Source organism: Fusarium poae, chromosome 1, assembly GCF_019609905.1.
Source record: "Fusarium poae strain DAOMC 252244 chromosome 1, whole genome shotgun sequence".
NCBI lineage: Eukaryota > Fungi > Ascomycota > Sordariomycetes > Hypocreales > Nectriaceae > Fusarium > Fusarium poae.
In genome coordinates, this window is record NC_058399.1 from 469615 (window position 1) to 490192 (window position 20578).

The 20578-nt window shown below is 47.3% G+C and overlaps 9 protein-coding genes and 1 non-coding gene across 10 annotated transcripts; 3 read left to right on the plus strand and 7 right to left on the minus strand.

Moving 5' to 3' along the window:
- Positions 1-2411: 2411 nt before the first annotated feature.
- FPOAC1_000174 (uncharacterized protein) lies at positions 2412-3578 on the plus strand (the record flags this gene model as incomplete). Its single annotated transcript, XM_044844794.1, has 3 exons — positions 2412-3288; positions 3354-3477; positions 3530-3578. 3 exons carry the CDS (start codon positions 2412-2414, stop codon positions 3576-3578), a joined length of 1050 nt encoding a protein of 349 aa, XP_044710710.1.
- Positions 3579-3868: 290 nt separating this feature from the next.
- On the minus strand, positions 3869-4736 carry FPOAC1_000175 (uncharacterized protein; the record flags this gene model as incomplete). Its single annotated transcript, XM_044844795.1, has 2 exons — positions 3869-4579; positions 4647-4736. The coding sequence occupies 2 exons, from the start codon at positions 4734-4736 to the stop codon at positions 3869-3871; spliced, it is 801 nt and encodes a 266-aa protein (XP_044710711.1).
- Positions 4737-5238: 502 nt separating this feature from the next.
- FPOAC1_000176 lies at positions 5239-5354 on the minus strand. The gene has a single exon. It is a non-coding gene; the product is annotated as a tRNA-Asp (tRNA).
- A 1345-nt stretch (positions 5355-6699) lies between these two features.
- On the minus strand, positions 6700-7407 carry FPOAC1_000177 (uncharacterized protein; the record flags this gene model as incomplete). The annotated part of the gene is made up of 3 exons (XM_044844796.1): positions 6700-7206; positions 7298-7318; positions 7366-7407. The coding sequence occupies 3 exons, from the start codon at positions 7405-7407 to the stop codon at positions 6700-6702; spliced, it is 570 nt and encodes a 189-aa protein (XP_044710712.1).
- Positions 7408-7914: 507 nt separating this feature from the next.
- Positions 7915-9454, minus strand: FPOAC1_000178 (uncharacterized protein; the record flags this gene model as incomplete). The annotated part of the gene is made up of 3 exons (XM_044844797.1): positions 7915-7945; positions 7994-8966; positions 9022-9454. 3 exons carry the CDS (start codon positions 9452-9454, stop codon positions 7915-7917), a joined length of 1437 nt encoding a protein of 478 aa, XP_044710713.1.
- A 1447-nt stretch (positions 9455-10901) lies between these two features.
- Positions 10902-11861, plus strand: FPOAC1_000179 (uncharacterized protein; the record flags this gene model as incomplete). Its single annotated transcript, XM_044844798.1, has 3 exons — positions 10902-10960; positions 11013-11154; positions 11211-11861. The coding sequence occupies 3 exons, from the start codon at positions 10902-10904 to the stop codon at positions 11859-11861; spliced, it is 852 nt and encodes a 283-aa protein (XP_044710714.1).
- A 210-nt stretch (positions 11862-12071) lies between these two features.
- Positions 12072-13926, minus strand: FPOAC1_000180 (uncharacterized protein; the record flags this gene model as incomplete). Its single annotated transcript, XM_044844799.1, has 2 exons — positions 12072-13465; positions 13521-13926. The coding sequence occupies 2 exons, from the start codon at positions 13924-13926 to the stop codon at positions 12072-12074; spliced, it is 1800 nt and encodes a 599-aa protein (XP_044710715.1).
- Positions 13927-14945: 1019 nt separating this feature from the next.
- FPOAC1_000181 (uncharacterized protein) lies at positions 14946-16465 on the plus strand (the record flags this gene model as incomplete). Its single annotated transcript, XM_044844800.1, has 3 exons — positions 14946-14993; positions 15047-15921; positions 15970-16465. The coding sequence occupies 3 exons, from the start codon at positions 14946-14948 to the stop codon at positions 16463-16465; spliced, it is 1419 nt and encodes a 472-aa protein (XP_044710716.1).
- Positions 16466-16682: 217 nt separating this feature from the next.
- FPOAC1_000182 (uncharacterized protein) lies at positions 16683-17261 on the minus strand (the record flags this gene model as incomplete). Its single annotated transcript, XM_044844801.1, has 1 exon — positions 16683-17261. The coding sequence occupies one exon, from the start codon at positions 17259-17261 to the stop codon at positions 16683-16685; it is 579 nt and encodes a 192-aa protein (XP_044710717.1).
- An 893-nt stretch (positions 17262-18154) lies between these two features.
- On the minus strand, positions 18155-19363 carry FPOAC1_000183 (uncharacterized protein; the record flags this gene model as incomplete). Its single annotated transcript, XM_044844802.1, has 3 exons — positions 18155-18464; positions 18516-18642; positions 18697-19363. The coding sequence occupies 3 exons, from the start codon at positions 19361-19363 to the stop codon at positions 18155-18157; spliced, it is 1104 nt and encodes a 367-aa protein (XP_044710718.1).
- Positions 19364-20578: the final 1215 nt, after the last annotated feature.

Below are 20578 nucleotides of genomic sequence, written 5' to 3' on the forward strand. Positions count from 1 at the left end.
AATGGAATGGCGGCGAGTCTGTTTTGCACGCGTTTTTTTCTTGGGGTTAGTGGTGAGAAGTGAGTACACGGTGAAACGAGAGGTAGTCAATCATGGGATACCACGAAGCGGACTTTTTTCTTCTTTTTTCTTTTGACAAGGGAATTGAGAAGGGGATTACTTTTTGATAATGAATGGGACCACATCAAGTCAGTCAAGTCAAGTCAGTATTGCATGGGGGGAATGTTTTGGAAACGGGGGCGGCGATTGTGGGCTCAAAAAGAGTCAGATTCTTCTCAAAGACAAATGCAACATAACATCATTACAGGCCCCTTTTTTTGTCAAAGCAAAAAGGCTATTATGCTGTTTGACGATGGTGTCAGTTGCGTCATAGCATCGGCGTTGTTTTGTCTGTCAGCTTGCTCTTTATTTTACCGTCCCTTTTTTATTTTATTTCTGTAGGACTATTATTTTTAAGTGTGTGGAATATCAGCATCAATACTTTTTTTGGGTCTCATGTCCAAATCATCACCAGTTCAAGCATGCAACTTTAGGTCTTGTGTCAGTCTAAGCCAAGGATTCTACTTGTCTCGGGAGAGTGTAGCTTCATGCATGCAATTTATCTTTTGTATGAAAGAGACAAAAAACATGACAGATCATGTTGAGGACAAAGAAGGATGGATTTACTTTTGAACTATGGGGGTTCGTTCCCTTTTGCGCGCCGTTCCGCTGCGCGCTGCGCGCTGCGCCGCATGTCGACATGGGTTTTTGGGTGATGGAAGGATTGTGATGTGATGTGACGTGCATGATATGACATGTGTACCTGTTGGTTGAGGTATGTATGTTTTACTTTTGACTAAGATTTAAAAGAGATAAGTTGAGTAGTTAGAATAATGTATGCCTGTATGTAGAGGTGCCAAGATATTAATGAATGTATAATAAAAGTGTATATCCATCAAGATTTGGAACTGTCGTGTGTATTTTTTTTTGTGAGGCGAATGCGAAAAAAAAGGGTCTAGAACTGAATGTGGGTGTTGTTGTTTTTGGGCAAGGGGGCCACGAGGGAAGAAAAAAACAATGAGAGTAGGTTTCCACCCGGGGAACAAGGGTTTGGTTTACGGACTTGTTTAGTGACGTGACGTGCCTAGACATGGGGGAAGCAAGCAAGTTCAGGTTACAGTAGATCCGCTAATAGAGGGGGGGGAATAGGTAAAATTGCGTGGTGGTATTTAGTAAGGAGATGATGGTGTGGATTGTGTTGGGCAGTTGGTTAGAGAGAGAGACAGTTTGATAAATGGATGGACAGAGAGAAAAGATGATGCGAAATGGGCGGAAAAGAGAGGCCGGGTAAGGATTATTTATGATCATGGATCAGGGTTTGTTTCTTTTCGAGATGAGTGGTCTGTTAAGGTAGCAGTCAGTAGTTTGATGTAGTATTTTAAAAAGAGAAACTGAAATGAGACTTCGCTTAGAATTAAGAGAGTCTAGATCTCAGCTTTGATCCATACGTATTTGTGTATGTGGTATGTATATCTCTCTTGTGATCATATCATCATGCAGATGAGTTGAAGATCTCGTTATGAATTCGGAAGTGATTCTCGGCTGTAGGAATTAGTTAGGCCGCCCCCCCCTTCTAGATGCTAGGTACTAAGTTTAGTAGGCAAGGCACTGACCCTCTAGTTTTATCTACCTAGGTACCTAGTGTAGAGAGATCAGATGAAATTGATAGCTCGCTTGTTTATTTAGTTTGATAGGACTTGTAGATAAGTAAAGATATAGACTAACAGTGGCGAAAATATTTGGAAGCTTTTTTATTAGTTTCATTCTTTTCACTGAGATATATACATACCAGTAAAGTAGTACTGTAAAGTTTGTGGTATGCTAATCATCCATCTATCACCAACCAACAGCTACTAATGGAACCCTGGACCTTGAACCTTGGGGACCTATTATCTTCCTTCCCGTACTACATTACACTACCATCTCATCTTTCCTGCTGTCTTAGCTTCCTCCACTTTCTTGCTGTTTACTGTAACTTGACCATTTTATCCCAATTCCAATTCTGTCGTCTCTTTTCTCCTTTTTTTTGTCTGCCTCTTCGTTATTCTTTTCTTTATTCTTTTTTGGCTATGAATGTTTCTCTTGGTCGTCGTCTATGTCAATAATCAATCACCCTCAATCCTTCATGAATTCTGAATAATTACTTTACTTCTTCTTCTTCTTCTCCTTCTCGTATATACAACTACAGCTTCGTCACAAGACTCTATTACCACGAGACTCGCTTGTTATCTACCGTCCGTTCGCCGCGACCCCCTTGTCGATCTCTTTCCTCCCAATCCAAGCGAGATACTCGAAATACAAATCACCGACTCTTTTGCGTCTTCATCTGCATCTCCATCATCTTGTAGACTCGATCATTAGCGGACGACGATATGGAGAAACAAAACGATAGCAAACTGCTACCCGTCGAACACGTCTCTTCTTCCCAAGACGAACAAGACTCAGACTTTAGCGATACAACCTCGAATTACTCGACGATATCTGAAGAAGCTCTTCCCCTTATCTACGAGTACGGACATACATATCACGGCACCGGCCAACTCCTCACCCCCAACGACGCCTCCGAAGCACATCGCTTAAACATCCAGCATGAGCTATACCAACTATGTCTCGACGGCGGTCTTGTTGATGCAAAACTCCCTCTTGATCAATACACGCCCCAAGAACCCTTTGAGATTCTAGATATTGGCGCTGGAAACGGTGTTTGGGCTTGCGATATGGCGAAGCGATACCCGCAGGTCAACATTTTGGGCATAGATCTAAGCAGCGCCCTGCTCCCAGAGGATGTCCCGCCAAACGTGACGTTTGAGATCGCCGACGCTACGGATCCCTGGCCCGCACGCACCTACGATTTTATTCACATGCGCAGTCTTGCCGGCGGCGGCGTTCACGATTGGAATTCCCTACTAGCTGAAGCCTACCAACATCTCAAGCCTGGGGGTCAATTGGAGGTTACAGAGATTCGGCCGCATTTCTTCGACGTCGATCCCGAACAGGCAGACCTGCCTAGCACAGAGGATAGAAAGCCCGAGATTGGTGCGGCGTGTATAGAGTACGAGAGGAACTTTGTGGAGATGAGCACCATGCTAGGCATCGAATGTGATCCTATACCAAAAGTTCCAGGGATTTTGTCTGGTCTCGGCGCAGAAGTTATTCGCGAGCGGGTGGATTGGCTTCCTATACAGAATTGGGGAAGTGATCCTGTCACCCAGCAGAAACGCAAAGCTTTGGCCGAGATGGTCGAGTGCGGTATGTCTGACGGTTCAATCAGAAACGTGAAAGAAAGAAGAATATGTGCTAATGTGGAATACTAGGAATAGAGAATTGGACGTTGAGATTATTTGGTATGGGAGGTTGGGAAGAGAAAGCTACGAGAGCTTTACTTGATCGTGTCAAAGGCGAGATGCAAGATCCCATGCTACGCAGTTTGGCCAAAGTGTGAGTTGCCTGATAACATGAATGATAGTTTCTTGACTAACATGCTTTATAGAACATTTGTAACCTCTCGGAAAGGAATGGGTAATGGCAAGCACATATAATACAGACATCACACACACCAGAGACGCATATACCGGAGTTTCAGGATCATTTGACGGCGTCGGGGGCATTTCGTCCATGCCAAGAGGGAGGATTCGGGACAAATACATGGGAATTGGACGGCTATACATAATATGGGACATATAGGGAAGGGCTGGAATAGCATATTATATGTGGATGGGAAGATGTTATATGGTACAGTAACCGCTGAGCGGATACAGAGTTAGATACCCCGTTTCTTGATATCTACAGTTACAAGATAACTTTTGAGATGTACCCTCATCATTCAGAATCACAGCTTACCATCATCCTTTAATCCCCTCCAAAGAGCCAACGCAGCCAAACATTTTGCATCCCTCGCCCCCTCCCTCCACGCTTCACTCATCGGCACAACCTTTAACGTGATCTTCTCTCCATGCTCTCTCAACCCAGTAAGCCTACCACTCCACTCCTGGATCTTGTCTCTTGGCAGACGCTTCTCGTAGCTGAAAATGGTAATATGCTCATCACATCCCCCAGCGCTAGGAAACATGGCCTGCGCAAGACCCTCCGAACCATCTTCTTCCGGAGCAGCGAGTTCACTTAAATTCATAAGTTCGTCCTCGTGGATTGTCACGCCCAGCTCTTCCTGTATCTCCTGCGCGGCCGCACCTTTAAAACTACCCGCGTCGTCAACCATACCCGCTGGAAGCTCTACGAAACTTAGACTTCCTGCTGGGACGCGCGGTTGGACTGTTAGTACGACGTAGCGCTCTTCTGGTGCGTCGTCGGGTATGAGCATAAAGAGCATCGCTACGCTAGGCCCTCGGAGAAGTGCGGCTGCGGGGAGAGTTTCGCCTGCTTCGTTGGATACGGTAGCTGTGAGTTTTACAAAGCCTAGGCGTTTTCCAAAGAGGTCGAAGGATTGGATTGTTACTGAGCGGAGAGCGTAGGGGTCTTTGTGGAATGGGTGAGATGGTGTTGATTGAAGACGGAGGGAGTTTGTCAAGGTGTCGACCCAGTTCTAGATAGTAAATGTTGTTAGGGATTTGTTTTATATGGAATAGTTAATAATAGTTGGTGGGAATAACATTGAATGGTCTAAAGGAACTTAATTGATCTTCTGATAATCCATCGGGGAGGTTGAGTTGGATGTTTTGGCTTTTGAGGGAGGTGGTCATTGTGCGGGTAAAGGATGATGGGACGAGACAAGTTGCTGTGAGTAAAAAGCGTGGATTTTTGCAAATGTTGGCGATGAGGCGCATTCTTTTTTTACGTGTAGTTAAGAGTTGGTGGGTGGGTGAGTGAGGGAGTGAGTGAGTGAGTGAGAGGATGTTTGTGAGACAATGTTTGGAGATGACGTAAAGGAAGGTCTGGCATATGCAGCATTGACACGAGGGGTCGTCAAAAGCATAAGAGATCAATTCAACAATTTGCACAATTATATAGAGATATCTCTATGTATTACAATTGCTAAAACAAAAAAATAGATATTCCCCAAGTTCGGGATTTGAACCCGAGTCTTCCCCCCCCGAAGGGCAAGTAGGTTCAGCGCTGAAGCTCTTCGACTACCTGTACCATTGGATATGCTAACCACTACACCAACTCGGGCTCTTGTCAATAGTTTATCAGGAATTATATACTGTTTCTATGGCTACAGAGATTAAGTCTAAAAAGAATGTTCCCCAAGTTTAGGATTCGAACCCAAGTCTTCTGCCCCCCTGAAGGGCAAGTAAGTTCAGCTTAAGCTTCGCCCACCAGTGATACTCCAGATGTGCTGACCACTACACCAACTCAGGCATTCTGTACAGAAGGTATTGCCAAAGTTTCAGTTAAGTACACCCTGTTCTGCAGAGATAGACTTTCAAAAAAAAAGAAAGGATGCCCATGTCCAGGAATTGAACCTGGCTCTTCCGCCCCCGAAGGGCAGGCGAGTTTCGCCTGTGTCAATGGATATGCTAACCACTACACCAACTTGGGCAGGATCTTATTGTGTAAAACCTCTTTAAGTACCATTCGCTGGATCATGTCGATAGGTAATGTAAAAAGATATTCCCCAAGTCCAGGATTCGAACCCAGGTCTTCTCCTCCCCGAAGGGCAAGTAGGAGTTTCTTCCCACCCGTTGTCATCAGATGTGTTTACCACTACACCAACTTGGGTAGCTGATTCTTATCGTTGAAAGTATCTGAACTCTTTGGTTATAACCATTCGTTGGGTCAAAAGGAGATAGAAAGTGTAAAAAAAGGGGTTTGAACCACCCAAGTCTTCCGCGCGCCCCAAGGGGCAAGTAGGTTCAGTACAATAGACCTACCCGTGAGATCCGGAAATGCTGACCACTACACCAACTTGGGGTAGGTTTTTGTCGAAAGACAAGACATGTCTGAATATTAAAGTTAACTACCCTTGGTAGAACTGTAATCCCAAAACACAAGGCGGCGATGCAAAGATCAATGCACTTGCAATGATATAACCAGAGGTTCAGCAGCATGAAGTTGATGCATGCTGAACAGTGCAACCCCAATTGTAGCAAATATCAAAAAGCCATCGAGTGGGCAATCGTGGTAGTCCGACCCAAGGCAGTTTAAACGGAGAGTTCAATGTTCAACGGCGGCCAATAATCTCTCAACCCATCCGACGAGTGTATCACCTCAACGATCCCCTGAAGTAACATGGAGAACTCCCTCTGGCCGTTTCCATTGCAGTAAAATAAACGTAGAGTATATCGGTCGGTGACGGGACGGGCGATCGCTGTCTTCGTGGTCAATGGTATCGTTTTCGAATCTGGGTGTCCTGGCACACTCTGCGGCATTCCAACCAGCTAGAGAGAAAAGAATAGAGGCGGAGGTGAGAAAAGGAAGAGAAGACCAGAAAATAAGATGAGGGGCAGAGACACTGAAAAGGGCTTTACTACTTTGGTAACAGCCATGTGGGGTTCTAATCAAATCTCTCATTGTGCTACTTACAAATGATACCCACGTATCGTACCCTGTAATTGCAATCATGGCAATTCCATGGCTTGTACTTGTATACTATTCTTTCTCATGAGAACGGTGTTTGAGTATCGTTGGATAGACAACTTGGAGCTGTGAAGCTCATGGGTACCGGTTCAACTGACTGAACCATGGTTCTACTGACACATCATCTTAGAGCTTAAACCTCTGCGCAAGAAGAATCCCCTCTGCCAAAGTAGCAACCCTCGCATCAATAACATGCCCCTCCTTCTCCAACCTCTCACACTCCTTCCACAAATCCGTCAACTTGACCGTAAACGTCTCAATAAACTCCCCATCCTCAAGATTCGGTTTCGGATCCTGATTTTCCTTGAGGTTCATATCGATACTGACATGCACCATTTTTAAATTCGTGTTGCAGAAACCAGGATCGTTGAACATGATGGGTGATGTTTCAGTAACGACACCGACGTAGCCTGTTTCTTCTCGTAGTTCACGCACGGCGCATTCCTCTGCTGTTTCGTTTTCGTCAATTAAGCCGGCGGGGACTTCGATGACGACCTTGTCTACAGGGGGGCGGTATTGTTTCTGCAAGACTATTTCAGGGCCGTGGCGGTGGTCGAGAATGGCGACGATGCCGACGCCGTCTATGAGGGCGTCTTTGGGGCGGGTGAGACGCTCTGCGGATTCCCATGTCCGCTGGACACCTCTTGAATCACTGTATGTGATTCTTATACTGTTAGTCAAGAAGAGAAGAGGTCAATTGTGAGGGTTACTTTTTGAGACTGACCCAGCGAGCATCTTCGTTGGACTAAGCTTGTTAGCAATGTTCTTGAATGATAAGCGGTAGTTACTTACTAGAGGTTCGGTTGAAGTAGTTACTGCAGCGTAGACAGACATTTTGGTTTAATTGTGGTGTGCTTTGTTGAGCTTTCTTTGGGGGTTTCCTGTCTTTTAGTAGGTAGTCATGATAAGTTGATTGTTGTTACTGCCGAAGTCGGTGGAGGGTAGTGGACGTCACGAGCTACCCTGGGGCGACAGGTTCATTTACAACACAAACTTGTATCGCCTTGATCATGGGATAAACCAGTGTTACAAAAGGCTTTTAGAGGTCCAATCATGATGGCAAATATTTGTCATTATTATTTGTCTACCCTCAGTGCTTCTGCCAGAGTGCAATTCACGTGCATTCAGATGAAGAGTCAGATTGAAAGTAACGCGCAAACATCACAACGACTACATCAACACAAATTACAAAAGCAAATCTGCGAGGTATATTCATCCAGATGACTCTATCATAGATCTCATTCCACTTCATTTGCTAACTTCATGCATACAAATGCCCACAAGTACGCCCTGTGTACCCGTACATCAAAACAATTAACTAACAAACTCCAATGACCCAAATCAAACAGTCTCAATGTATCGTTTCATTTCCCTAGACATGGTTAGCTGTATATCAATAGCCAAAGAAGTGTGTACGTACCAATCAGTTACTGCCTCGTCAAACAGTCGCACTTCATGTTCCCTTGTTCCACCAAAGTGCTCAACGAAATCATCTCCAAACACTTCACGCGCGATACTGTCCTTTGCCATGAATCGCACTGTAGCTTCCTTGAGACTCTTGGCCAGTCTCTCACCCTGGTCAGCTTCACCACCGACGTCTTGACCCATGGCGAGCGGGGGAGTAGGAATCTCGAGCTTCTTTTCAACACCGCGCCAGCCACAGCCTAGAATGGCAGAGAGGACGAGATGGGGGTTTGTGTCTGCGCCGGGAACGCGGACTTCGAAACGTGTCGCTGAGGGTTTGGGGCAGATGAGACGAATGGAAGCGGCGCGGTGCTCAAGACCCCATGATACAGTAACGGGAGCCCAGAAGTTCTCGACTAGACGCTTGTACGAGTTGATCGTTGGTGCGAGAATGGGCATGATGTCGGGAAGACCAACAAGAATACCAGCGAGGAAATGGCGACCCATGTCGGAAAGATTGGCAATGTCTCTCCACTTGGGGTTCTCGTCCTTTGTCTCGCGCGCAAAGAGATTCTTTCCCTCCTTGTCAACAATGGAAACGTGCATGTGTCCACTGTTTCCAGGAAGACCTTGTTTGGGCTTTGCCATGAAGCAAGGCGTGATACCGTACTTTGTGCTCACGCTCTTGACGACGTACTTGAACAGAGCAGCGCGGTCGGCCATTTGTGCGATCTCGCCAAACTCCAAAGCGGCTTCGAATACACCTGGTCCGGACTCGGTGTGCCAGCCCTCAATGTTGCATGAGAACTTGGCACATGTGTTGAAGACGTCGTAGTAGTAATCTTGGTTGTGAACCGGTCGGGTGAGGGAGTAGCCAAACATGCCCTCTGTTAGAGCGGGGAGTTGGTGAGGGGGGTTGTCTTGGAGGTAAGCGGCGGGAGAGGCTGATGAAGGATCGGGGGATTTGAATTGGTAGAACTCATATTCGGCTGGGAATTGTTAGTCGAAGAAGTGAGGAATACATCTGTATCAATCGATACATACCACCAGCCATAGCACCGTAACCGTGTTCCTTGAGTTTGGCAAGTTGTGTCTTGACCAATCCACGGGGACAAGCGCAGATGGGCTTTTGGGTGTCAGGATCAAGAAACTCTACCAAAAACAAAGGCACGTTATCCTCCCAGGGAATGCGCCTAAAGGTAGAGAGGTCTGGTATCGCTAGAAGATCATGGTAGCCATTCTCTGCATTTGAGATCTTTAGCTCACGGACGTATGTGCGATCGTGCATGTCCCAGCCAAAGATTACAGAGCAGAAACCGAAACCAGCTTCTGCGATGGACAGAAACTTCTTCTTGGAGACGAGCTTTCCTCGAAGGATACCGTCGACGTCAACGCCTGCGAGCTTGACCATGGTGTCATTCTCAAGGACTTGAGCGAGATTGTCGAGGGTGACGACTTGGGAGTCTTGTGAAGTCATTTTGGTGATGTGTGAGGGTTAGTGAAGGGAGGAATGATGGCGAGTAAGTGAGATTGAGGAAGAAAGAGGTTAAAGAGTCTAAGAATGCGCGGTAAAAGGGGAGACTCGTGATATTCCTCGCGGTATATGATGGAGTGAAGCTTCGCGGGGGGGGCTGAGATGCGATGCGCGCGGAGGATGCGGGGAGGTAGATGCAAAGGGATAAGAATTCTAACGGAGAATTATCTTTGTATGTATCTAAAAACAAGAAAGAGGGGAAGATTAACTAGTAGATAGACGAGGTGAGACAAGACGGAAATAATCAGGTTTGGTATGCATCTAATGTCTCTCTCTCCTCTCTCTTTGCTCAGCGCGGCTACGATAAGAGGAGATGAGCTTCAGTGACGTAGATGACCTAAAGTGGAAACAGTTCCAGGGAAGCTCTTGTCGGTGCGCGTACCGCTGTGACTAGCACTAATTGAGCTGTACAGCCGAGGCATCCACTAGAGTACACTCTGTTGGAATAGCTTCACTTATTATGATTACCGCGCTTTCACGGTCAGACACACCAAAATGTCAATTCAATTTCCCCGCATTCTAACATGTTATTATCCTGAAGCTCTGACCAACATGGGGTTATCGTCAACGTTGATAACGCGCGAGCCGCCATTGACAAGGTAAATCAATTGTATCCGTATATTTACAAGGTAAATCAATTGTTTGTCTCGGTTGTCTCATCGATTACTTACCTCGTGACCATTTCCGACATCGCTTTTGACAGGGATGTTGTATGCATGCTTGAGATCTGACGTCCGAAAAAGGACCCTGGATCTGGTAGCTTGATATAGAGACTACCTACCTACCTATCTACCGGTAGTTGTGGAGCGATCATGTCTTTATTGAGACATGTAAATATTTATACTGATATAAACCAGAGTAGAGCACTACAAACTGTATGTAGCAAATAGTGATATACTGATAATGACAATACCGAGACTCCGAAATCAAGATAAGCTCCATTATCCATTTAGCACCCCTCTTCCATGACATGATGAACCCCAACCCACCGAACCCATACAGTTTCTAGACCCATCAAACTACTGTATTCTCTTTAATAATACTTAGTTAGCCGCCTGCCGCCACTACAAAGCCGTTGTCGGGCTTTCATGAGACAGACCCATTTCATGACACACGATCTTTTCTACCGCCTTCTTTTGCCAATGTCTCTTGTCTCACGAGTCAGATCCCCCCGAGTTCCACCACCACTTCTAGTCTAATCTTATCAGCAAGCTTCTCGAACACACTTGGAGGAAGATAAGAAAGCTTGAGGTCCCCCTCCTTCACCGCGTCTCCTCTCCTCTTTGTACTACCATCTTTCAACAGACAAACAAACAAACACTTAATTACCTTTTGATACCCCGTCCTTTTCTTCTTCTTCACATACACACATATACACTTCTCAATCAACATGTCTGCTCCTCGTGGTCGTCTCGCTGGCAAGAACGCCGTCATCACCGGCGCTGGTGGGTAAGTTCATTGCTCTCCTCCCAAGCTACCACACAGCGCTGACAATTCCCAGTGGTATTGGTCTGGAGACTTCTATCCTTTTCGCAAAGGAGGGTGCTTCAATCCTCATGTCCGACATTTCTCAGCCTGCTCTCGAAAAGGCCGCCGCAAAGGTCAAGCAGCTCGTTCCCGATGCTCCCCGCGTTGAGATCCTGGTACGTCCTCCAACGTCACACACGCCATCGCAATAACTGACTGACATTCTTGGCAGAAAGTCGACGTCTCCAAGGAATCCGAGGTCCAGGCCATGATCGAGTCTCTCGACTCTTGGGGCGGTATCGACGTCCTCTTCAACAACGCCGGTATCATGCACGCACAGGATGACGACGCCGTCAACACCCCCGAGAACATCTGGGATCTCACCCAAAACATCAACGTCAAGGGTGTGTGGTTCGGCTGCAAGCACGCCGTTCTTTCCCTGCGCCGCCACAAAAAGTCAAAGGCTTCCATCATCAACACTGCTTCCGTCGTCGCTCTCGTCGGTGCTGCTACACCTCAGCTTGCCTACACTGCCTCCAAGGGTGCTGTTCTCGCTTTGACCCGTGAGCTTGCCATGGTTCACGCCAGAGAGGGTTTCCGATTCAACAACTTGTGTCCTGCGCCCCTCAACACACCTCTTCTCCAGGACTGGCTTGGTGATGACCAGGCCAAGCGTCACCGACGTGAGGTCCACTTCCCCATGGGACGATTCGGCGAGGCTATCGAGCAGGCTCATGCTGTTGTCTTCCTGGCTAGCGATGAGTCTAGCTTTGTCAATGGTCATGACTTTGCCGTTGATGGTGGTATGACCAAGGGTTATGTCACTGCCGAGGGACCTGCGCAGTCGCCTCCTCAGAACAACGCCAGCAAGGACTCATTGTAAGGAATAGCGACCAAGAGAAAGGGATTTAGCGGGGGACATGGCATCTGTAGTAACGATTAGTATGAACCAATAATGAAAGAAATTGTCACATCACAAATCTTGTCACAAGTGCGAGGGTAGTCACCTGGCTGATCATATAACAAATATATTGGTGAATATACAAAAAAGATACCCAAACTCCGGTATATGCTTTTTCTTCTCTTGTTGGTTTTAATGGAACTGTCCTTCGGTATTACCCTCGCCCATACTCTTGCTGCTCGAACTTCCACTTTGGATAGCTCCTAGAATACCATCAATGTAGCTTGCGCCACTCCACTTCTGATGTGTCAAAACATCACACTTCAAGTCCTTCTCGCGACGCTGAACAATATCAACATATGCCTTCATACCGCTATTCTTGAACTCGCGCGACAGTTCAGTTGTGATGGTCGCGTTGGAGTGTAGACCCGCTAGCGAAATGAGCTGCAGCACGAAACCCTCTTTCGCAATGTCCCAGATGAATGATTTGAGGGTTTCATCGGTGAAACCATGGGCCATCCAGTTGAATGAGGGGGAGAGGTTGTACACGAGACCCTTGCCGGGATAAACCTCGCGGACGGCGCGGCCTAGCTTGGATGCTACTTCAACGTTGGGGTCGCCTGTCTCGACCCAGAGGAGATCCGCGTAGGGGCCGAATGCGAGAGCGCGCTTGGTAGCCGCTTGCATGCCGGCGCGGTAGTGGTAGAATCCTTCGCGGGTGCGGGGGACGTCCCAGTTGAAGTAGACAGGTTCTTTGGTGTACTTGTTTGCGAGACCGCGACGACGTGAGATGCCCATGTCGTGGTCCTTGCTTGTCTCGGCAAGGTACTCGTCAATCTTGGATTGCTCAACACCCTCCTTCTTCATGTGCGCGACAGCAGCTTCGTCGAAAGTGATGAGCTTGGTATTCTTGACCCATTGAGCCTCGAAAGCGTCAATCTCAGCACCCACAGCACCCTTGGCCTCCATAGCCTGAATGGTCTCGGCCAAAGGCTCAATTGAGGGGTCTGCAACACCGAGAATAAACTCGTGATCGCGCACATCGATGGCAGATGACAGAAGTTTACCAGATTCGGAATCTGTTCGGGCAATCACAAGGTTCTCGCAGCCCATGACATCCCACTGGAAGCGCGTGGCGACAAGACGGTTGATGTGCTCTCCGATAGGAACGAGGACCTTTCCAGCAAGATGACCGCACTTCTTTCCACCGTGAAGCTGATCCTCAAAGTGAACAGCAGCAGCGCCATTCTCAGCAAACAGCTTAGCAAGCTTGAGAACAGCTGACAGACCACCGTGACCAGTATCACCGTCGGCGATGATGGGTCGGAGGTAGTCAGTGTATGGTGTCTTTGCGCGCTCCCCAGCAGTCATCTTGCGACGAAGGTCCCATTGTTTTCGGTCGTGCATGTTCTGCGCCTTGGCTAGGCGCTGGACCTGGTTGGGAACGGTATTATATGGGTAGTCGCCAAAGTCGGGGGATACCTCGTTGGTAGAGGTGAGAAGGGACGAGCATGCCCAGCCCGAGATGTAGAGGACTTCTTGGTGAGGAGCTTGCTGGGTCATTTGGACGGGATCAATTGCGCCCACTACAAGGTGTTAGCCGGGTATCGGGTATATCGGAAGAGGATTTATGAGACGTACTCGTGTGAATGGGTTCACCCTTGGCTTCACGCTCACGGATCAGATTGAAGAGCTTCTGAGCCATGACAGAACTTGGATATTGAACCTTTTGCGTTCCACGCTTGGAAGCAACATCCTCGGCACTATACGGACGCTTGATACCGGCGAACCTAGGCGAAGCCCACCAAGCTTCGATTTCGTGGATGGTAGCTTCATATAGTTTATCTTCAGCCTCGCCAGGCTTTTGCGACTCTGGTAGAAGCTGAAAAGCGTCGGCAGGTTGTGTCGCGTGGGTGCTGAGCGACGACATCTTTGCGACAGATGTGGAAGATATGGCTCGGATGGCGAGAAGAGGTGCGCAGCTTCGGGGCTTGGAAGCAGCTGAGATTAAGCGCTGGGGAGCTCTCGTGGATAGTCTGCGCATCATTTTGAGGGATGTTTTCGTGAGGATGAAGAGGGAAGAATGTGGTGGTGGTGAAGTAGACAGAAGAACTGGGGTGGAGTGGATTGGTGGTGGATGAATAATTAAGTCCAACAATCCGGATATTGATCTGCAGGCCGTGATAGCTCTAAACAGCCAAGACTGGATGTAACTATCGAGAATGATAACGAGTACTATAATAATTTCTAAGAAGTAGAGAGTTGTATATAAATTAAATAGTTCTTTCGATTAGATATATATCTGGATGTCTTGGTCAACCACAAAGACCATTTCTCAACCAACTCGATGACCGACTTTAGCTTCGGTAACCGAGCAATAGATGTTTCTCTCTCCATTTCATATACAGTATGGTGTTTTACAATAGCTGACAAAAACAAGTCACAAGTTGGGGGTTGTGGTCAACGTATTCATGTCAGCAAAGCCTTGGTTATAGAGAAGCATTGCCGAAGGAATTGGCCAATAATAGAGGTCGTACGGTAAACACTGGTGTCTCTGATTGGTCCAGGTTGCTTGTTTGAGCCGTGGTAATGTTGTCGGTTCATGGCGGGTTTCCTCGGTTGTCGCCGACATAACCGTGGAGAAGAGATGTGTCTTTGGTAGCTGGTAGAGAGACATGGTTGATGTTCAGGATTTAATCAATATATTGTTTATTGATGGTATAATCTATGATATAGTAGTTATCATAGTTACTCTCTGTTGTCTTGTAATACTTTGTTGTATCTGACTGTCTTCTCCGCACTGAATACTGCGTCATTCTACCAGCAATACAACCCCGCATGACAAAATAAAACAAGCAGACACTAGACTGGAGCTCTTGTCATCCCCCGCTCCCCCGGTTGTTACCCCAGATTGACTCGGGCCCCCACCTGCCGCTTCTACTCGTTTACAGCAGGGAAGCCGCGGCCCAGCTGTCCATTATCTTACTCGACTTTCCTTTATTTGTTTGTCTTTTGTCATTCTCTCTCTTGATTTACTCATCTCTATACTCTTGTCACATATTCACAATGGCTCTCAACTTGACGACTTCTCGACGGGCTTTGGGCTCGCTCAAGGTATGTGACTTACATGTGATACTCAAATGCCATAAACTCACACTTTATCAAAGCCCCTCACTCGTGCCGCTTTTGTGGGAGCTCGTGGTTATGCTACTGCTGAGCCTGACCTCAAGGCCACTCTCCGCGAGGCTATTCCTGCCAAGCGAGAGCTCCTCAAGAAGGTCAAGGCTCATTCTAACAAGGTCCTTGGAGAAGTCAAGGTTGAGAATACTCTTGGTGGTATGCGAGGTCTCAAGGCCATGGTCTGGGAGGGTTCAGTCCTAGATGCCAATGAAGGTATCCGATTCCACGGTCGAACTATCAAGGACTGCCAAAAGGAGCTTCCCAAGGGAAAGACTGGCACAGAGATGCTTCCTGAGGCTATGTTCTGGCTGCTTCTCACTGGCCAGGTTCCCTCAGTTAACCAGGTCCGTGGTTTCTCACGCGAGCTTGCTGAGAAGGCCCAGATCCCCAAGTTTGTCTCCAAGATGCTCGATGACTTCCCCAAGGACCTTCACCCCATGACACAATTCGCCATGGCCGTTTCTGCTCTCAACTACGAGTCCAAGTTCGCCAAGGCCTATGAACAAGGTCTGAACAAGGCTGACTACTGGGAGCCTACCTTTGACGACTGCATTTCCCTCCTGGCCAAGCTGCCAACCATTGCTGCCAAGATTTACCAAAACTCTTACCGTGGTGGTGGTGCTCTGCCTGCTGAGGTTGATCTTGAGCAGGATTGGTCTTACAACTTTGCTGCTATGTTGGGCAAGGGTGGAAAGGAGAATGAGAACTTCCAGGATCTCCTCCGTCTTTACCTCGCTCTTCACGGTGACCACGAGGGCGGCAACGTCTCTGCTCACGCCACTCATCTGGTTGGCAGTGCTCTATCCGACCCTTTCCTGTCGTACAGTGCTGGTCTCCAGGGTCTCGCTGGTCCTCTCCACGGGTAAGTACTTGTCACTCTTCTCGATGACTAAAACTAACACATCTCTAGTCTTGCCGCTCAGGAGGTCCTCCGATGGATCATCCAAATGAAGGAGGCTATTCCTGCCAACTACACCGAGCAGGATGTCAACGACTACCTCTGGTCTACCCTCAACTCGGGTCGTGTTGTTCCCGGCTATGGTCACGCCGTTCTCCGAAAGCCCGATCCCCGATTCGAAGCTCTCATGGACTACGCCGCTGCTCGTCCCGAGATTGCCAAAGACCCTGTCTTCCAGCTTGTCGAGAAGAACAGCCGAATTGCTCCTGAAGTTCTCAAGAAGCACGGCAAGACCAAGAACCCCTACCCCAACGTCGACAGCAGCTCTGGTGTTCTGTTCCACCACTACGGCTTCCACGAGACTCTTTACTACACTGCCACCTTTGGTGTGTCGCGTGGTCTTGGTCCTCTTGCCCAATTGATCTGGGACCGTGCTCTGGGTCTTCCCATTGAGCGACCCAAGAGTATCAACCTCGAGGGCATTCTCAAGCAGGTTGAGGGTCAATAAAAGATAAAGATACCCAGTTCAAAAGGTGTAACAAGCGATCAGCAAGGTTTATTTGGGTGTGTATATAGTGTTGGGATATAGCCTGTCATGATTGACGATTTGCTTTGAGTAGACAATTTATCCATTGATCAAACAGGTGGTTTCTTTCTATATCTCTGACGCTTCTGTCTATTCTATGCTTTGCTTTCGTAATTCTTCTTGTCAAGTCTGACCATCTCTACAACTCCTTCTCCAAATGATCAAAGTACAAATCATCCCTCAAGGCCTTGCCATTATAGAGCTCAGCATAAGGAAAAGGGCTCTTCTCACCAGTACGAGTATACCCTCTCCTCATATACCAAGCAATCAACTCATCTCTCGTCCAAATAACAGTCATGCTCATAATCTTAGTTCCCCATTCCTTCTTAGCATGCTCTTCAGCTCTTTGCAGAACCTGTCTTCCAATTCCACCCGCCTGCAGTTTCGGCGACACAGCAAAAAGTCCAAAGTACGCACGCTCATCACTCTTTCTCACAATCTCACAGCATGCCACAAGTCCTGAGCTAGCGTCCTCGGATCCTGATTCTGGCGTTGATGTGCCTGTTGATGAGGGCGTTGAACGGAATGCGAGAAGGACAAGACCTTCAGGTTCGGTGATCTTGGCTTCGAGGGCTGAAGGGGATATGCGCTCGTCGGCGAGGAGGTCTGCTTCTGTTGTCCAGCCGGAGCGGGATTCGGGACCGCGGTAGGCGGAGACGATGAGGGTGAGTAGAGAGGGAATGTCGAGTGTTGTTGCGGGACGAAATGTGAGAGACATTTTGTAGATGGGTTGTTGTAAGTGAGTGGTGTTGAGTGAGTGAGTGAGTGAGTGAGTTGTTCTCAATTGAGTTTGATGGTTCTCAATATATATAAGTTGACTTGAGTTGGAGTTGGCTCAAGTAAAGATGAAAAAGAGAGGCTAGCCTTGCTTTAAAGAAAAGACCATCGTTCAACTTGTTCTTATTGAGGTATTCGCAACTCCGATGTAGGAGAATTTAACTGCCCAAGTCAAATATTTGCCATTGGAAAAAAGGTGTCATCGTATAGATTTAACAGAATGGGTTAGTCTGGTAGGTCCACGAATTTCCTGTTTTGTTAATTTTAAACGATGATACTGGAGGATTGTTTAGCTTCTCTTGTCTCTCTCTCTCTCTCTCATGGTGAACCTGATTGATTTATAAGTCAAGTCCCAACTTATCGTGAAAATTGACGTTACATGTCAAAGATATCAATCAATAGTCTATGAGTTTCTAGAACATTGTCATTTCAATCAAAGGCGCACCGATAAGTCTAGGTTTACAATGCTTCTGCTTCTCAATTGATCAATCAACGCCAGGCCTGCTTGCTTGCTATAAACAAAATGCCCCATGAACAGTATATAAAACTTGGGACCTGTGCAAAAATAAAAAAACAAAGGTCCGTAATGGTATTGGTATATTTGCTTGCTGCCATGCATGTCATGCCATCCATCCATCTATCCACCTCTTCTAGCCAAAACTCAACTCAACTCACTCAGCGCAAATTAAAGAGATGCGGTACAGGGAAAAAATGTATAAGAAAGATTCTGATATATGTATAGAAAAAAGGGAACCACACAATAACAAAAAAAAAAGAAAAGGATAAAAAAAAAAGGTTTCTTTGCTATTTCACACACATGATACGCCCCCCCTTCTAAGGCGCCGCCTGGGCTGGCACCTTGGAGTACTTGGCTGCGCTGTACTCGAAACCCTGGTTCGCTGTGTCCTCGCCTTGACGGTATGACATGAGATCCTCGTTCTCGGCGGCTGCTTTCTTGGCTTCTGTTACACCGGCGGCGCGTTGGCGCCAGAAGAAGAAACCTAGAGCTCCGAGACCGATGGCTGCGGCGCCGATGCCGCCGGCGTAGATGCCTGTCTTTGTGCCTGTGGGGAGAGCTTCCCATTTCTCGCCTGCTGTCTTTTCGGGTTCCTTGTGGAGGTTCTCGTAGGCAGTTGAGTTGCCCCTGATGTTTGTTAGTTGGGAGGATGTGAATAGGAAGGGGGGGATTGCTTACTTGACAATCTCGATGGATTCCCAGCTGCCGGTCTTGTCGCCGTAGACGTACTCCTTTCCGGTGCTGTAGTCCTCGACTGTGACGTCCTTGACGTGCATAGTGTAAGGACCCTTTTCGTAATCGGTGTCTGGGAGTTTTTGTTAGTACACCTGAACTCAAAACTGTGGTTGATCAAACTTACCACCACCAGCCCATTGACGTGTTCCCTCGGGCATTCTAGGATCACCAGCAGCCCAGATACCAATCGAGAGCCTCATGGGTGTCTGAGGGTAGCTATCGATATCATCCTTTGCAACAACCTTTCGCACGTTCTCTCCGTTGATGTACCAGTTGAGCTCCTCCTTTGTCCACGTCGTCGTGTAGTTGACGTATTCCTCCTGCATTCCCCCTTCGACAAAGTGCCATCCAGCTTTTGTGAAATCCTCCACGCCCTTTCCATAGTAGTTTGTCGAAGCGTGGGTGTCGTTTGCGCCGAGAATCTCCCAGTCGACTTCATCGAGGTCATCGCTCAGCCACATCATGGAGCTGATGATGCCCTGGCCGGGCGCAGCCTTCATGTGAAGCTCTGTACGGCCAAAGAAGAAGTAAAAGTTGGTGCGCAGAGTGGGTGAGTCGCCCTGCTTGGCGACAGTAAAGGTAGCGCCGAGCTCCTTGTCGTAGGTGACGCGACCGACGTGGCCGTCCCAAAAGTCGCTTGAGGGCGTGTCGTTGAAGCTCCAGGTGTATTCCGTTCCCCAGGCTGGGTTGGGGGCACAGTCGGTCTCGTTGAGAGGGTTGCAGTCCGAGGTTGTTTGAGAGACTGCGATGCCGAAAAAGGCAGCAGCCGGGAGGATATAACGTGAAAGCATCTTTGTCTGTTGTATGTGATTCCTTTCTTTCCTTCTTGTCTTTTTTGGATCTCTAAATCTATTTTATGAGAACAGATAATTGAACAGGGAAAACAATAAATGCGACGATTTGAGTTGATGGGTTTGTCGCGATCAAGGAGTGACTGGGCGATGTGAAACGAATGAAACACCCAAGGATCGAGAGAGTAGGAGACAAAAAAAAGGAAAAAGAGACACAGAGAGAAAAAAAAAGGGACAATGACCGAATCTGTATTCCTTTAATGATCAATGATGAGAGAGAGGAAAGGAAAGAAAAGAGAAGGAAAGGAAAAAGAAGGAATAAAATGAAACGGCAAAACGATATTAGTTAGGAAAAGGAGAGTGCCGAGAGACCCCCCATACCCACTCCCAAGCCAAGCCAAGGCCAAGCATTAGATAGGTACCTAGGCATTTCAGGGGAGAGAGATAATAGAGAGAAAGAGAGAGAGAGAGGTCATCGCCAAGTCCATGAGTGTCTTTAAGATTATGGGTTTGAACCACTAAGAATGCATTGAATTGATCACGTTGTTGAACTGTTCTTTTTTCTGTTTATATCTCAAACATGCTCTTTTTTTATTCTGTACCTGTCCCTTGAATTAATTGCTGGGAAAAGAAGTCTCCAGCGGGTCAGGTCAATCAATCCACTGTTTGTCTAATGTCTATAGCAGGGGTGGGTAAACAATGGACAACTTCTCTTGAGACGCGCCAAGGAAGCTTAGGCTGGGCACGGGAGGGGCTTTTCTTGGTTGGATATTTCGCTTAGAGTTGATCCGATGGAAATTAGAGTAGAGTCAATTGATTCTTCCATGTACTAGATACGTATGTAGTATCTGTTGACAGTCAAAGTGCTGGAAATTGTTTGTTGCTAATTCTGTCCATGGAAATGAAATCCCTGGAGATAAAGTCGGTCGCTGCACTAGTGGCGAGTAGATCGACAGGGGGAAAAGGAAGCTATTGGGCGCTTCGCTTGTGAACTGCAAGATCCCGTTACTTTTTGGGACTGCATTATTATGACTGAATGACTGACTGACTGACATTCAAGAGGGGGATAGGATCATGTTGTATTGATTGATTGACAGACAGACATAAATCTCAGCTGTTCCCTTGAGGTTTCATATACATTAATGCTTATCCTTGTTCCGGCGATTAAGTTCTGCTAGTCGAAACACTTTATGAGGAGAGATAAGCAAGAAAATG